At 37.4% G+C, this 17,421-nt stretch overlaps 2 protein-coding genes across 2 annotated transcripts in view; both read right to left on the bottom strand.

Annotated features, from left to right (window-relative positions):
• Positions 1–114: 114 nt before the first annotated feature.
• On the bottom strand, positions 115–11,232 carry LOC127431978 (D-beta-hydroxybutyrate dehydrogenase, mitochondrial-like). Its single transcript, XM_051682685.1, has 5 exons — positions 10,915–11,232; positions 10,376–10,486; positions 6,225–6,360; positions 5,953–6,105; positions 115–3,382 (listed from the first exon to the last, which is right to left on the bottom strand). Exons 1-5 carry the CDS (start codon positions 11,173–11,175, stop codon positions 2,916–2,918), a joined length of 1,128 nt encoding a protein of 375 aa, XP_051538645.1. The 5' UTR covers positions 11,176–11,232; the 3' UTR covers positions 115–2,915.
• A 2,363-nt stretch (positions 11,233–13,595) lies between these two features.
• The window catches only part of LOC127431979 (glycogenin-1-like), a 40,299-nt gene continuing 36,473 nt past the window's right edge, over positions 13,596–17,421 (bottom strand). Inside the window, exon 7 of the mRNA XM_051682686.1 lies at positions 13,596–14,458. Coding sequence (XP_051538646.1) covers positions 14,315–14,458 — 144 coding nt within the window. The 3' untranslated portion in view covers positions 13,596–14,314. The remainder of the gene's footprint in view (positions 14,459–17,421) is intronic.

Here is a 17,421-nt window from a genome sequence, read left to right as displayed (position 1 = left end):
CTGTTCCCTCCAGTGGCCAACAGGACATCATTTACAAACACTATCAACTGTCCTTCAATAATGAAGACATGGCTGCATCCCTGTTATATGTGAGTGTTATATAGTATAAGTATAGAAACAATATATTTTACGTTTATTGCAAAATATTCTGATATGTACAAACAGATAAGTAGTTTAAGGGTGAAGAGACGCCAACTCGACTGCATCATTAGAGTGGGCGGTCGCTCCGAGGCAAGTTTTGCGGGTTTGGTTGGCTGTGGTTCTCTGATTGGTGAAGCTTTCTCTGCTGGACCATGGGTAATGTAGTTGTTTACTAAGAATTCCACTACCAAACACTATTTTTAAATAATTAAGTTTAAAAAATGCTGACTTCAACGGAAGCATGTATACCATTGATGAACAACCTCGCAGTTCAAGGAAGGTCTGTCCTTAAAGGTTTATAAGTTATTGTTGAAAATCAATTAGTCTATGGAAAAAATGAATGCAAATTTTACTTCCGGAAACAGACTGTTGCGCTGTATAGAGCTGTTCAGTTTGTACTCCAAAACCCTGGAAGAGAATTAGCATTTTTGAGCCTATGGGTTTTTGTAATGCAGTTTTGGATTTATGAGTAACATAATGTCTGTGGTAAACATTACTTGAAGATACGTAGATGTTTTATTCTACAACATAAATTATGCAGTCATATACTAAACGTGAATTTTGAAGCCACCCTATTTTTTTGGGGGGTTTTTTTGGAAATGGTTTTCCATTTCATCAGGCACATACACTCACATGCTTGTGGTAGTTGTAGTCCTTATTTAGCTACTCGCTGTAGAACAAAACTTCCAAGTGTCTTTAAGCAAAGTTTACCACAAACCTTATTAAAAACCCCTTTATAAAAACCCATAGGAAATTCCACAGGGAACCCATGGCGAATTAGCCTTCCGGATTCGCCTACAAATTGACATCACAATTGAACAGCGCTATTGGGATCCTGCCTAGACATGATTCATTTCAATAAAATGTTTCAGCAAAAAACCTTGAGTGGACATCTAATAACAGAATGACTCGGAATCTTGTGGAAGTTTTCATAAAGGGAATGTGTGCTCACTCTGTAACCCTGTCAACCCTGTTCTGGCTTTAGGCCTCAAGTTATTCATCATCTCTCAATGGAAATAGCTGCATGATTAAGTTGAAACAAAATACTTGAAAAAAGAACAATTAATTAGCCTAAATATGATAAAGTGAATCAGAGTGCATACATTTAAAATATTCCAGGTTAAATACAATTTACGCTTCATAGATAGCATTTGTGGCCCGCGGTCGTTTACCACAGACAATAATTTAGTCTTACTGCATATACAGTAATGCTCTTAGTATGGAAGCCTAATGTTTAAAATAAGCAACTTTTACACAGTTTCAACAGTATAACCACAACACTTGAACTTTATACATGTTAGCATGCTAACCGCTCACCAACCTTGACTGTGCAAAATTATATTGAATCAACTGCTAAAAAACTGGTAACAAATAAACCAGGTTAGTTTTGTTTGATATCTTTGTGAGGATACCACTTATCACAGCCCTTTTGACATTTAATCATGTACAGGATATGAAATATAAATATGCATAAATACATTTTTACTAGTTAAAGTTCTAATTTTTGGTATCAGCAATGAAAGTACTACTAGTGAAAATGCTATTTTTCTTTTTTTTTTTTTACATTTGTTATTACGTTTGCAGTAGTAAAACCGTTCATTCTTGATATAAAAATACCATCACAGAAATACAAAAATAAAAGTAAATAAAAATTATTGATATGTGACCATGCAATGTTTACATCCAATAAGCTCCATCCCCAAGAATTACGTTGGTAATCCTCAAAAGGACCATTTATAAAACTTTACAGCTATAATGAAAAATAAAAAAAATTCCTGAAGAATTCAAGTGCCCACAAACAAGATTTAACTAAACATTTAACAAAATGATGCTAGTTCGAATCCAGGGCGTGCTGAGTGACTCTAGTCAGGCTTCCTAAGCAACCAGTTGGCCAGGTTGCTAGGGTGGGTAGAGTCATGTTGGGTTAACCTCCTCGTGGTCGCCATAATGTGGTTCTCGCTCTTGGTGGGGTGTGTGGTGAGTTGTGCGTGAATGCCGAGTATAGCGTGAGCCTCCACATGCGCTACGTCTCCGTGGTAACGCGCTCAACAAGCCACGTGCGGTCTGACGGTCTCAGATGCGGAGGCAACTGAGATTCGTCCTTCGCCACCCGGATTGACACCCATCATGAGAACCTAGAGTGCATTGGGAATTGGGCATGCCAAATTGGGGAGAAAAAAAAATAAATGATGCTACAAATGCTGCACGTGGACTTCAGTACAGGGGATGAATCACTGCACCTGTTTTTAACAATGCAGTTCATTTCTATAAACTGGCTGAACAAACCAATTCGCTAAAATGAATCTGACTTCCTAATGCTTTATATAAGACAGGGAGGATGTTTTAGGCGAAAAAAGCTGTAATTATGGCCTCATTTCGCCTGGCTAGAATAAAATTAAAAATAACATAGCATTTTGTCACGCTACTTGGAGAAAGTTGCTTGTTAATGGACAAGTTAGTACTGTAGCTACTTTTGGTCTCCAAGACTGCTGCTTGACTCCCATTTTAAGTGCATTACTGTAAATATGTTGGACTGAGGGATGAGTCAACATTATTTTCTGTGGTAATCAATAGCATGCCACATGCTATTGATAGAACTTAAGTTGTATTTAACCCAGAATATTCCTTTAAAATCTATGTGATTCTTCTTAAAACTGAGCACAGCTAAATTAAAGCAATATACTGATTCAGTCGAGTTCAGTGCAAGGCATATAACAACAATTCATTGATTAACCCTGTAACAATATATTGGACGGCAGGGAGTTGTCATATCATTAGAAATACAGTCTGTCGGCGATAGCTCCCGGAAGATGGGTCATGACTTGCATGCGAATCCACCAGTTTGGTTCCATAGGGTTGTACCGTGTGTAGGGCTGGTTGGACGTGATGGCATCTGTGATGTCGTCTAAAACGGGCTCAGTTTCCCGTTGGCCACTGTTGCAGTAGGAGCGCATAAGAGCCATGTACTTTTCAAAGTGAGCTTTTCCATAGTCCTCCTGAACACCAGGGGGGGCCTCCTTCCAGAGCTTCTCTGCTGTTGACATTACTATATCACGAGTGAGGATGCCCGTGGCCATGATAAAGTTTCCTGGCTCGATGACTGAAACTTTGACGCCCCAGGCCTTCATTTCATACCTGAGACAGTCGGAAAACGCCTCTATGCCATATTTGGAGACACAGTATGAAGATCGGAGAGAATTTCCCATTCTGCCATACATGCTTGTGACGTTTACAACGCGTCCTGTCACCAAACAAACAAATACAATGTTATTATTTCATATAAATATATTTTTAAAGACATGTTCCAGGTTTAAAACACGTTACGCTCAAGCAAAACAATGTTTTCCACACAAGCTATCATAATTGTACATATTTTTTTAAATAATTTTGAATCTCCTCACTAAAGTGCCAATTTTAAGTCTCCCATAGAAGAATGCTTATTGCTTGAACAGTAGAATAGTCTTAAATCATGCATTTAGCAGTGGAGCTAGATGCATGAAAATGTTAACAGGAACCATTACTTTAAAATCCGGTAACAGAAACACTCACATGGTGAGAAAGCATTGTTTATGTTTATTGTTAAAGTCCTCATCCCTAGAAGTGAAGTGATCACTTATTATTAGTGCATTAATGAAGAGCTTTTCCATTACTCCAATAATGTGTGTTATTATGTGTCATAGCTGTTACTGTCAAGCTTCAATATGACATTAAAGAAGCATAAAAGCACCATTAAAAAATTCCATATGACTTGTGCATTATGTTCAAAGTCTCATATAGCCATGCAATAGTTTTGGGAAAAGCAAAGGATGTGTTTAATACTGTACGTAAATATACAGTTTGCATGCGCAGTGCATTTCAGTGAATGAGTGCTGCTTGTTGTTGACATGCACGCACACAGAGTGTGCGCCACAGCCCTTCTACCAAGGGAAGCCTACAAGGTTTGCAACAAAATGCATAACCCGGCAGTTCAGTAGATATTCCATGGGTGGTACCATGGCAAGGAGACAAGAAGGTGTGCTTCAGTGTGTTGAATAAACTTTTGTGAGGAAATGGCTCATTACTTAATGAACATGTTTTACACTAAACAATCTTTTTGGAATGAAATATGTATGGAGTTGACTACAATAAAAAAATAAGACACGGACAATTTTACGTCACGTAGGTGTCAGTTTACAGCTCTCCCTATTTATTTGTATGGTATCTTCAAACAGCGACTCTTGTAAAACGCTAGTTGACCGTTACGCTCTCTCCTATGGTAAAACAAGCGGTGGTTGTTATATCAGTATAGAAGGTCTCTGGCACTCACTGCTCATGATATGATCATGATGATGTGCTGCTTCCTGGAGTGTCTCGCCAAAATAAAAGCCTGAGGGTTTTAAATGTTAAGAAATTACAACTGAAATTGTATTACTGTATGATATAACGTTTTATTATTATTATTATTATTATCATTAACGGTGCATCCAAAATAATAACATTTAGAATATGTTCAGTTATTCAAAACAAAGTCTAATTTAAAATAATCATTTTCAGTTTTCGGTTTCTGGCCCAGTATTTCCAGAATTTTCGGTTTCGGCCAAGAATTTTCATGTTAGTGCATCACTACCGTTTAGATCGGTTTCATGCTGAAAAGCTTCAAAGAAATCAGTTTTTTACATACATTTCTCTCATAAATAAACAAATGCAATCATCATCATCTAAAGCACTGAAGTCTGTCATGCAAATGATGAGATCATGTCATTCAGTCAGTTTTTTATTATTATTTCAACCGTTACTCCTGGTGGTAGCGTAAAGATTTAGTTTATACGTTAAATTTTGTAAGTTGAATGGCGCAACGTTCAAATATTTGTTAAAAATTAGTGCCCATTTAAGTTATAACTAGGAATGGCTGGCGTAATCGGCCCCTGGTCACGTTGCCCCACACCAACAATGTGTCAACTAGAACAATGATTATGGTTCTCAAGGCCACAAATTCCAAAGTGCATTTTCTTGAACCATTGATCCATTAAGCTCAGTTCAAGCATTCCTTCAATTCAGTGAAAGATTGACCAGAGCAACAACTTCAAAGAAACATTAGGGTACAATGGGGCTAAAGGCCTCCCAGTGTAAAAAGGCACTTTTGATGTTATTATTTCCCAAAACCCTAAATAGTAACAAAACCTACCACAGCACTTTCCTAAACACACGTGTGTCACTATGCACTGTAAAATGTTTTTGATCCATGAGGTCATCACGTGCAGTGTCTAATGGTTGATTTTTTTTAGGGTAATTTGATCTAACATTTATGAGAATGATTGATGAGACTTATACTCAACATATGTCATTTTCAGTTTTGTTTTAGGTGGATAAAAAGTTTCAATAACGGTCAAATAAGTGAAAAGATAATATTTTGGGTAAAAAAGCCCCCTTGTTGCAGGGGCTAAAGGCCCCCATTAAAAAGACCCACTCTTAAGTTGGGGGAATAGATTTGTTATGAAGAACGTTCAAAGTGGGCTCACATTGACTGATCCAATCACATTGGAGATGCTGCCTTTGTGATTTTTGGAGATTCAAAGTTCTGGTCACCATTCACTTGCATTAAATGGACCTACAGAGCTGAGATGTTCTTCTAAAAATCTTTGTGTTCTGCAGAAGAAAGAAAGTCATACACATCTGGGATGGCATGAGGGTGAGTAAATTAAGTATGTACAACGAGACTGCACGCTTGCGATGCTTTGACCAAGCATTTGTATCTGCATTTGCGTACAGTATGATTCTGCCCTAAAGGTATTTGATTATTACGACTTTATTATTTGATTAAATGTATTTTACCTCTAGCTCTGCGGATAAGAGGCAGAAAGGCTTTGGTCACTCTGATGGTGCCCCACAGGTTGACTTCTGAAACCTGCTTGTACGTGTCCATGGTTGTGAACTCCACCTCACCAAATGTCGAGATACCAGCATTGTTCACCACAGCCCACAGACCTGCATAAGATACAATCGCAAACACCGTCAAACATGGATTTCACAAAGGTTCATACCTTCTAAAAATCTTCAAAGTTACGCCATACAATTCGAGGACAAAAAGACAAGCCAACTCTCACCTTTCTCTGGGTTTTCTAGGTTGGCGGTCACAAACTGAAGGGCCTGAGAGACCTGCTCCTCACTGCAGACATCCATCTGTACAACCTTCAGCTTTTCAGAATGAAGATTCACCAGATATTTTGCACCTTCTCCATCCTTATTCCACAGATACAAATGCACAACATTTTGAATAAAGTTGGTAGTTGGAATTTAGGGCTAGACATTATGACAGTACTGTGTGAAGGCAGAAATGTGTAAACCGGTTGGTACTGGTATTCTGCTATACTGTTTATGGGCCATTCTTCATTTGCAGGAGCAGATGGTGTCCCTCAACTAGTAGGAATTGACTTAAAATACCAATAAATCATAAAATGAGTACACATTTGTATCCTGTAATGTGAAAAGCAGTTTTGCATTGTTAAAAGTTAAATTTTGTTTTTTAAAACAATAATACATTGATTTAAAGAAATATGATGTGTAACTAAATCATACCTCAAAGTGGTATACTGGGATGTACTTGCAACAATATAAAATTATTAACACAAAAAAAGGGCTTATATTATGAAAATGGAAATTGCTTAAGATGTATAATATAGGGTTTGGTGATATGTAAAAAATATTTTACGCCTTAAAATATTGCGATCCGATTATATCGTCAACCTCCCTGCTGTAGGACTTTGAGTATTTTTGCTTTTATTGATTTTGCTTTAAACATTTTATTCATTTATTGAAACAAAATGTAAAAGATATTTCTAAATTCAAATAGAACTTTAAACAAAATGAAAAAAAAAAGTGATCAAAAATCATATATAATCGCCTTCCCAAATCCAAACATTTTGCGTCATCACGCAAGTATCTGTCTACGACAACAGGTGGAAAATTACTAATAAATTAAGAACTAAAGACAATTATAAATGCAAAGATAATAATTATAATAATAAATAAAAATAAACTATTACCTATAGAAAGTTTAACATATTACAGATTCATATTAGGTATAAATCTAATAAATTCCATTGTATTCCCAAAATAATGCTGCCGAATGTGTGTTATTGAATCTTATCGAATTTGTGTTTGTATTGCGTTTCGTTAATACAGTTAATGCTGCCTAAAGAAAAGAAAATAGAACTCAATTTGAGGTTCAAGGTGAACGTGGTCTTGTATTATTTTATGATTTAATCACTTTCGTCTTTGTTTCTGTAATACAAAGATATTTTTGAGCGAACCTACAGAGTTGCGTTCACAATGTATGTTAAGCGCAAACTGCTCTGTGGAAATAAAGCAAACTAAACTCTGAGCACCTCCTGAGATGGTCTTAGGTCATTTGCAGCATTCTCATACACAACACTTCTTGCAAACAGTTTTCAGATGACCTCTTTACATGTGCGTGTTCCATGAGACGCTCCTACTGCATACCTCTGAACAAACAGCACATCAGACACAGGCATTGACGGCTTTTCTTTTGACTGTTCTTAAAAATATAATAAAGTGTGTTTCTTCAAGCGAGTGTCTTTGTGTTTGTAACAAGGTTACATGTTTATATATATATATATATATATATATATATATATATATATATATATATATATATATATATATAACACGGCAACTGGCTGGTAAATGTTTCGATTTCACTCACCAGTGATTGTGTAGTATAGTGGTGGAGTATTCAGCAGCGAGATCCTTTCACTGCGTGTTGAGTATAAAAGTTGTTCCGTGTAATGTGTGTCCAAAGACGAGATCCACGCAATCGATTTGTCAAAGAATAATGTCTCTTTAATACCCTGTGTGTTCTTTATAGTCATTTGTTGATAAAAAAAAAAAGAAACATTTAATTCTAATAAGCCATAGCACTGATAAAGAAGATAAAGCATTTCGAGTCTTGTTAACATGCTCATTAACAGACACTCTATACAGAAATGCCGGGTTTTAGCACTTGTTCAACAAATCCATTTAAATATCTGTAAACAGTAACAAAATCTAATATATGCAATATAATATCATATTTATTGATTGAAAACATTGATTTGTTCATTCTTAAAAAGCTAGATTGTGACCAAAATGTTGAAAAAATTATAAAATATATAATTAGTCAAATTTTTATTTTCAGAATGTACCTAGTTAGAAGGTCACCTGTATAATAAACAGCATTAGCTGGGAGTGAATTTATTTAATATGTAAACAAAAGGGATATTATAACTGAAATATACCCAAATGAATCAATATCAAATAGAATATAAATAGAATCGAGAGCTTGTGAAACGAAATGGAATCGTGAAATCTGTCAATACCCAGCCCTAAATAATATTGTTAAGAAAAATACATATTTTGTGATATTTTAAGAAGTTGTGTCCCTCAACTTCATGACAAGATAATTCATCTTATTAGTAGTAGTTTTCAAATCTTAAATTTTAATCCTTTAAAAATAAACACTATAAAGTTACTTCAGTTTATTTGTCTTTATTTGTAAAAAATATATTATTTAAATATGCAAATATTATTAAAAATATATTATTAAGTGAATACAAGCATTTTGACAGATATATTCCCTGCGTTTGCCACTTCAATTGAAGAATGACCTTTATAATGTACTATACACAGATGAGCCAAAACATTATGACCATCTGCCTAATATGCTGTTTGTCCTTCGCGTGCCGCCAAAACAGCACCGACCCGCCAAGGCATGGACTCTACAAGAGCCCTGAAGGTGTCCTGTGGTATCTGGCACCAATAAATTAGCAGCAGATCCTTCAAGTCCTGTAAGATGTGAGGTAGAGCCACCATGGATCGGACTTGTTGGTCCAGCACATAGATCTCATAGATGCTCAATCGGATTGAGATCTGGGGAATTTGGAGGCCAGGGCAACACCCTGAACTCTTCATCATGTTCTTCAAACCATTCCCGAACAATGTGTGCAGTGTGGCAGGGCACATTATCCTAATGAAAGAGGCCACTGCCATCAGGAAATACCATTGCCATGAAGGGGTGTACCTGGTCTGCAACGATGTTTAGGTAGGTGGCACGTGTCAAACTGACATCCACATGAATGGCCGGACCCAAGTTTTTCCAGCAGAACATTGCCCAGAGCATCATACTCCCTTCACCAGCTTGTCGTCTTCCCACAGTGCATCCTGGTGCCATCACTTCCCCAAGTAAACGGCACACCCCTACACGGCCGTCCACGTGATGCAAAAGAAAACGAGACTCATTGGACCAAACAATCTTCTTCCACTGCTCCAAGGTCCAGTTCCAATGCTCGCATGCCAATTGTAGGCACTTTCGACGGTGGACAGGGGTCATCATGGGCACTTTGACCAGCCTGAGGCTACGCAGCCCCATACGCATCAGGGTGCGATGCACTGTGTGTCGTGACACATTCCTCCCGTAACCATCATTAGAATGTTCTTTGACGTGTGCCACAGTAGACCTTCTGTCGATTGGACCAGATGGGATAGCCTTCATTGCACTCGCGCATTGATGAGCCTTGGGTGCCCAACACCCTGTTGCCGGTTTATGGTTTGTCCCTCCTCGGACCACTGTCGGTTGGTACTCACCACTGCTGACCGGGAGCAACCCACAAGCCTTGCCATTTCAGAGATGCTAGGATACAGTCTTCTGGCCATAACAATTTGGCCCTTGTCAGAGTCGCTCAGGTTTTTACTGCTGCCCATTTCTCCTGCAGTCAACACGTTGACTATGAGAACTGATTGTTTGTTGCATACCATCTACCCAGACCTTGACATGTGGCCTTGTTAGGAGATGATCAACATTATTCACTTTACCTGTGAGAAGTCATAATGTTTTGGCTCATCAGTGTACATCCACGGTGTCATTTAAAAATGAGACACCAACAAAACAATAGCATACTCCAACTGTCGCAGATGGGCGCATCTTGTCAAGACTGATTTTTATTGGCTATAATGGGAGTATAATTATATTATGATAAATACATATAGGTATTGTTATTTACAGTAATGTAATATAAAATTACTCATATGTTTTGGTCGTACTTCCCACACCTAGTTGGAAAACGGTTGACAAAAGACCAGTTGCAAACTATGCTATTGTAAAAATGATTTGCAAGAATCTTGTGAAATATATTTCATCATCTCAAGCTAAACTTCCACCTTGACTGAAACCGAGTTGCATGTTGCATTGTTGAGCTATTACCTTAAAAAGACAGGCTGCAAACACAGTGAAGCCAAGTTTGTGCAAGTGCTTGGCCAAGGCATGTCCAAATCCACTGTCACAGCCAGTAATGAACACAGCCTTTCCATCAACCTACAAAGGAAATATTATGCAATATTACAAGAGTGTGATAATGGAGTGTGCCAACGATTCACTGCCCTGGAAAAAAAAAATCAAACTGCTACCTCAACTAAACTACAATATGACTTGGTATGTGTTGAGTGAATGATTTATCTCAATCAAGCATTTATGCTATCAGGACTCAAAGCATAATCTGATACACCACAAAGTTTGTGTTTGTGCACCACATGTGTATATTATAAATACAGATCATTATCTTAAAAGCACTTTACCACTTCTGCCACACATACAAAAATGCATTGTTTGTTGCATATCTTACATGGCACACTCTATGATGCATGTCAGCATTAAATACAAAACTAAATGTGTCCCCAAATGGATTTGTCTGGAATGCTGTAACGTGTGTTTAATATGCATACAATATGCACACTGTACTGTACCTTTACAGTTCCGCGGGGCAGTCGAGGCATGGCCACGTACAGCACGAACAGCCCGTACATGAGCACGATGCATTCTGTAACGCTCGCCTCCGGGAAGCCGCAGCTGCGAACGATGAGGTTGAGCGCGGACGGCAGGCCAAATCCCAGGATGAGCGTGAGAAACACCGAGAACGCGATGAGCAGCGCAATTCTCACCAGCGGCAGCGCAGCCATCTTGAACAACTGTTGACATCTCGCGCGGAGGCGGTGCAATACAGTCATAGCTCATGAATTATGCAAATAGATGCAAATATATATATATTTTTTACCCATTAAAAAGAGCGAATGTTTTCGAGGGGAGGTACTACAGGCATACATTATGATTATATTGGACTTTCAGTAATATTTGTATGCAATCTGCTCGACCTTTTAAAAGTTATTTTGTTAAAGTGACATTTTGATATGGAAACTTTTGGACAAGAAACATTTGTTCCTAGTGCATTAAGTAATGTTAACATATTACAACTTTTGATTTTGAAAATGTGTTACTATATGTTGAATTTAACATTAACCAAGATGTTAGTAAATGCTGTAAAAGCACTGTTCCTGGTTAGTTCATGTTAAATAATGTTGTTAACTAATGTTTACAAATGGAACATTGTTATAAAGTGTTACCAATACTTCAACACAGACTAGGGTTTTTGAAATCAGAAATGTATTGATAGGAATTAAAAACTGAATAAACATTCCATTAACCTTAACATTAAAACCTAAAAACAACAATACAAGTATAACGCAATTAAACTCACTGCAACGTTCTTGTAAGATTAGTTTTTGGTTATAAAAATAAAATAAAATAACCATTAGAGAACATTCTGTATAAGTTATTTTTAGGTTGTCATACGAAAACGTCCCTGCAACGTTCGTGGTACGTTTAGGGTTATAAAAATAGAGTCTGAAGAGAACGTTTCTAGAACGTTAGGAATTGGTTTCCAAAAATAAATAAACGGGAAGGTTAGGGGAATGTTCTGATTTTAACTGGGATTTTAGATTTTGCTTTTAAAATGATAATGCTGAAAAAGATGGTTATTGGACACGTTTTCCTTGGCAGTTTATGAGTTTATTTACATGCACGATATCTGTATCAAAATAATTTTTGTTAAGGGTCTGACAATCACATTAAAACAAAAGAAGTTGTAACATTTTCTGTGGGATCTGTATCATCTCATAAATATGTAAATCTGTGTATATTCAAGGGAATGTTCCGGGTTCAATACAAGCTCAGTCGACAACATTTGTGGCATAATGTTGATTACCAAAATTTATATATATATATATATATTCTAGATTATTTGATCATTGTGGTTCAGTTGGACTGAACGAAGGAGACATGTTACCTTTAGTGGACACCAGATGGCAATAATCATTTGCTGATATCATAGCAACGATGTGACCATATGCTGCCTCAATAGCCTGTCCAAAACCAGTTTCTGGGTATACCTTCATACGCAAATGCTGTCTGTTGAGTCACTGACTGATGGGACAGTGAGGCAACAAGACAGCTACCTTTGGTTTTGGACGCAGCCATCTCCCTAAATGCGCACTTAGCTGTGGGAGGCGGGAGCGCAACTGATGGCACAGGCAAGACAGACAGTCCGACTTAACTGATCCACCAGTCAGAACGTTCATTGTTCTTAATAATTTCACAGTATGCCCACCTCTTCAGACACTAATACACCACTGTTTATGTCTTCTGGCTAAACTTTTAAAACAGTGAGTCTTTTAACACACACACAAAACAGTGAGTCTTTTAACACACACACACACACACACACACACACACACACACAAATGGCCCCCATTCACTTTCACTTCTGGGCCCTCACTGTAACCCAGATTTTTGCTTTTTTTTTTTTTTTTTTTTTTAAAGAAAACGAGCGATGAGTCAAATTAATTTTTGTTATAATCATAATTATGCCACAAGCTTAACTTGTATTGAAACTGGAACATTCCTTTAACATATTTTTTTTATTTTTTTTTTTATGACAAAGTTTTATTTTGATTAAATGACAACAGAATATAAGAAATCCAGATTTACTATTTTATAGGTAAAGAGAACATTGAATTGAGTGTTGTAGCTTTAATTATTTAAATCATTAACTTATTTATAGCCAGTGAGAACTGTAATGCCACAAACTTTCTGTACTCTGTATTTTATTATGGATGTTGCTTGTTTGTTTGATTGATGGTTATTAATAAGTTATTAATTGTTCTTCTTAGTAGAAGAAACATTAGTTTTTATCATATACTGTATGTTATCTGTTGGTCAGTGTAATGCACCTATAAATTAAGCATGATACAATAGATAGATCAAAGGAAAAATAGCAGTTAGGATGCAGCTTCACAAAGTTCCACAGAGTAGTGCTGTAGCACATATTATGAGCTCAATTTATCAACTCTGAACAAGTTAAATTTGTGATAAACAATGAAGTTTTTTTTTTTTTTTTTAAATAAAATGATTTATCAGAATATGATAAAGTATTAGTGCAAAGTAAACATGATTTTTAGATAACTGAGGTAAATTCTTACTTATTCTCACTATAAATTAATATGTTTACCTGGCCCTAATACTAACATAAATTAAAATAAAGAAAATAATTATGCAAAAGGAATAAATATGACACATATGATAATTTTAATGGATTTATTTTGCAGTTGGAGGGGACAAAGGCCCCGTAACACTGGATAAAGAGAAACAGAGATAGAAAAAAATAAGACAAAAGAAAAATACAGACAAAAGATGTATATATATAAAAAAGAGAAACAGAAAAGTGCCCATATATTGCACATAGTAATAACAGCTGTAAACCAGAGAACAGTTACCATCATGTAAAAACAGAGTAATGAAGATAAAAAAAAAAAAAAAAAAAACAGCAGAGCCTGTAACATTTTAAACCTTTAAAAATGATTAAATTAAGGTGGAAAAAGCAGTTTGTGTCTTCCAGAATTTTCTTTTTTGTAAAAAATTAAATTATGGTTTGAGGGTTCATTTAGCACGAGTGGTGTCACCTAGTTCCAAAACCGTCACCAGGTGTTATGAAAGTTGAAAACTTTATATATATATTACAAAAAAAAAAAAAAACTCCCTTTATAAGTCCATGAAATTGCTGTGTACTTTAGAAGTCACATTTTGCATAAGAAGGTTTCTATCAGCCCGTAAATAAGTGCTTGTTTCACAGTGAATGAAAAGAAAAAGAGTGCGAGTTAGTGTACTGCAAAGTGACAGTCTTGCATAGCTGAAAGAATACGCTCCCAAATTTCAAAGGGAATTATAACAGTGAATCTACATGTGTTTGAACTGTCACTTTGTAAAACTGCACAGTGAGCATTCACGTTATGTAATTCCCTCAACCATTTCTTTTTATTTAAGGAAAGCATCAAGCTTTTTCTGGATGTTGTCAAAAGAATCTATTCCCATGTAGTCGGCCTGGCCCTGTTCCCATTTCTGCTTGCGCTCTGCTGAGGACATGGGCAGTGGAGCATCCTGACTCGGTGCAACATCCTCCTGACAAGAGAGAAATTAAAAATTTTGAGCATAACAGATTGTTAAACTTTCATCTCTGTATTGTATGATATTAATTTAAATGGGAAACAAACCCCATTAGCAAACTTAAAGGTACTATTATGAGTTCAAAACAGCATCTTGTGCTCTGCTGTCAAATACCACAGAAAATTATTTTGATCTACATACAGTAAATTTGATTTAAGCATTTATAATGCACTTACAATGGACGTCTATGGGGCAAAGCAGGTTAAAAGCATAAAATGTAAAGTTCATATTTTTATTAAAGTGCTTATATTATTTGTTCAGCTCAAAATGTGTGCTATTTTAGCTCTTATGTTGTCAAATTGACCTTTTAGCAGTGAAACTACTTTTCAAGATGAACGTCTGGTTGATAAAAATCAGAAATCTTAAAAAAAATATAATAAAATAAATAGTTTAAAACGTGTCAATTTCATAGAAAAAGTCCTTGTTAATTTAATAAATGTTATATATATATATATATATATATATATATATATATATATATATATATATATATATATATATATAAAGAAACATCCTCAAACTTAACATGTGTAAATACTTGTATGAACATAAAAAGATTCAACAACTAAGACATAAACTTTCACAGAAGACATAAAGTTTTACAGACATGTGACTAACAGAAATGGAATAATGTGTCCCTGAACAAAGGGGGTCAGTATCTGATGTGGCCACCAGCTGTATTAAGTACTGCAGTGCATTTCCTCCTCATAGATTGCACCAGATTTGCCAGTTCTTGCTATAAGATGTTACCCCACTCTTCCACCAAGGCACTTGCAAGTTCCCGGACATTTCTGGGGAGAATGGCCCTAGCCCTCACCCTCCGATCCAACAGGTCCCAGACGTGCTCAATGGGATTGAGATCCGGGCTCTTTGCTGGCCATGGCAGAACACTGACATTCCTGTCTTGCAGGAAATCACACACAGAATGAGCAGTATGGCTGGTGGCATTGTCATGTTGGAGGGTCATGTCAGGATGAGCCTGCAGGAAGGGTACCACATGAGGGAGGAGGATGTCTTCCCTGTAACACACAGCATTGAGATTGCCTGCAATGACAACAAGCTCAGTCCGATGATGCTGTGACACACCGCCCCAGACCATGACGGACCCTCCACCTCCAAATCGATCCCGCTCCAGAGTACAGGCCTCGGTGTAACGCTCATTCCTTCGATGATAAACGCGAGTCCGACCATCACCCCATGTGAGACAAAACCGAGACTTGTCAGTGAAGAGCACTTTTTGCCAGTCCTGTCTGGTCCAGCGAAGGTGGGTTTGTGCCCATTGGCGACGTTGTTGCCGGTGATGTCTGGTAAGGACCTGCCTTACAACAGGCCTACAAGCCCTCAGTCCAGCCTCTCTCAGCCTATTGCGGACAGTCTGAGCACTGATGGAGGGATTGTGTGTTCCTGGTGTAACTCTGGCAGTTGTTGTTGCCATCCTGTACCTGTACCACAAGTGTGATATTCGGATGTACCAATCCTGTGCAGGTGTTGTTACACATGGTCTGCCACTGCGAGGATGATCAGCTGTTCTTCCTATCTCCCTGTAGCGCTGTCTTAGGCGTCTCACATTACGAACATTGCAATTTATTGCCCTGGCCACATCTGCAGGCCTCTTGCCTCCATTCAGCATGCCTAAGGCACGTTCACGCTGATGAGCATGGACCCTGGCATCTTTCATTTGGTGTTTTAAGTTTAAATAACTGTGACCTTAATTGCCTACCGTCTGGAAGTCTGTAAGTCTTAACGACTGTTCCACAGGTGCATGTTCATTAATTGTTTATGGTTCATTGAACAAGCATGGAAAACATTGTTTAAACCCTTTACAATAAAGATCTGTAAAGTAATTTGGATTTTTACAAAATTATCTTTAAAATACAGTGTCCTGAAAAAGGGACATTTCTTTTTTGCTGAGTTTATATACAGTTGTGCTCAAATTTGCATACCCTTGGAGAATTGGTAATATATGTACCATTTTTAAAGAAAACATGAGTGAGCAGGCAAAACACATTTCTTTTATTTCTTATGGGATTCATATTCAACTGTAGGTTATAACAGAATTGCAAAATCATAAAACAAAACATGGCAACAAAGAAAAAAATGAAATGACCCCTCTTCAAAATTCTGCATACTCTTAGTTCTTAATACTGTGTATTGCCCCCTTTAGCATCAATGACAGTGTGCAGTCTTTTGTAATAGTTGTCTATGAGGCCCCAAATTCTTGCAGGTGGTATAGCTGCCCATTCGTCTTGGCAAAATGCCTCCAGGTCATGCAAAGTCTTTGGTCGTCTTGCATGAACCGCACGTTTGAGATCTCCCCAGAGTGGCTCGATGATATTAAGGTCAGGAGACTGTGATGGCCACTCCAGAACCTTCACCTTTTTCTGCTGTAACCACTGGAGGGTCAACTTGGCCTTGTGCTTAGGGTCATTGTCGTGCTGGAAAGTCCAAGAGCGTCCCATGTGCAGCTTTCGTGCAGAAGAATGCAAATTGTCTGCCAGTATTTTCTGATAACATGCTGCATTCATCTTGCCATCAATTTTCACAAGATTTCCCGTGCCTTTAGAGCTCACAGACCCCCAAAACATCAGTGAGCCACCACCACGCTTCACAGTGGGGATGGTATTCTTTTCACTATAGGCCTTGTTGACCCCTCTCCAAACATAGCGCTTATGGTTATGACCATAAAGCTCTATTTTGGTCTCGTCATTCCAAATTACAGTGTGCCAGAAGCTGTGAGGCATGTCAAGCTGTTGTTGGGCATATTGTAACTGGGCTTTTTTGTGTCATTGGCGCAGTAAAGGCTTCTTTCTGGCAACTCGACCATGCAGCTCATTTTTGTTCAAGTATTGTCGTATTGTGCTCCTTGAAAAAACCACACCATCTTTTTCCAGAGCAGCCTGTATTTCTCCTGAGGTTAC

The sequence above is a fragment of the Myxocyprinus asiaticus genome, chromosome 41 (assembly GCF_019703515.2).
Source record: "Myxocyprinus asiaticus isolate MX2 ecotype Aquarium Trade chromosome 41, UBuf_Myxa_2, whole genome shotgun sequence".
Taxonomy (NCBI): domain Eukaryota; kingdom Metazoa; phylum Chordata; class Actinopteri; order Cypriniformes; family Catostomidae; genus Myxocyprinus; species Myxocyprinus asiaticus.
The sequence above is the reverse complement of the archived record's forward strand: the minus strand, read 5'-3'. Positions and strand labels throughout refer to the sequence as shown.

Excerpts from the sequence above, each read along its gene's own strand:
- LOC127431978 (XM_051682685.1), bottom strand. The coding sequence starts at position 11,175 with ATGACTGTATTGCACCGCCTCCGCGCGAGATGTCAACAGTTGTTCAAG. Across the intron at positions 6,106-6,224 it reads CCTAGAAAACCCAGAGAAAG|GTCTGTGGGCTGTGGTGAAC; the intron begins GTGAGAGTTGGC and ends TATCTTATGCAG. Across the intron at positions 3,383-5,952 it reads TCTTATCCGCAGAGCTAGAG|GACGCGTTGTAAACGTCACA; the intron begins GTAAAATACATT and ends GTTTGGTGACAG.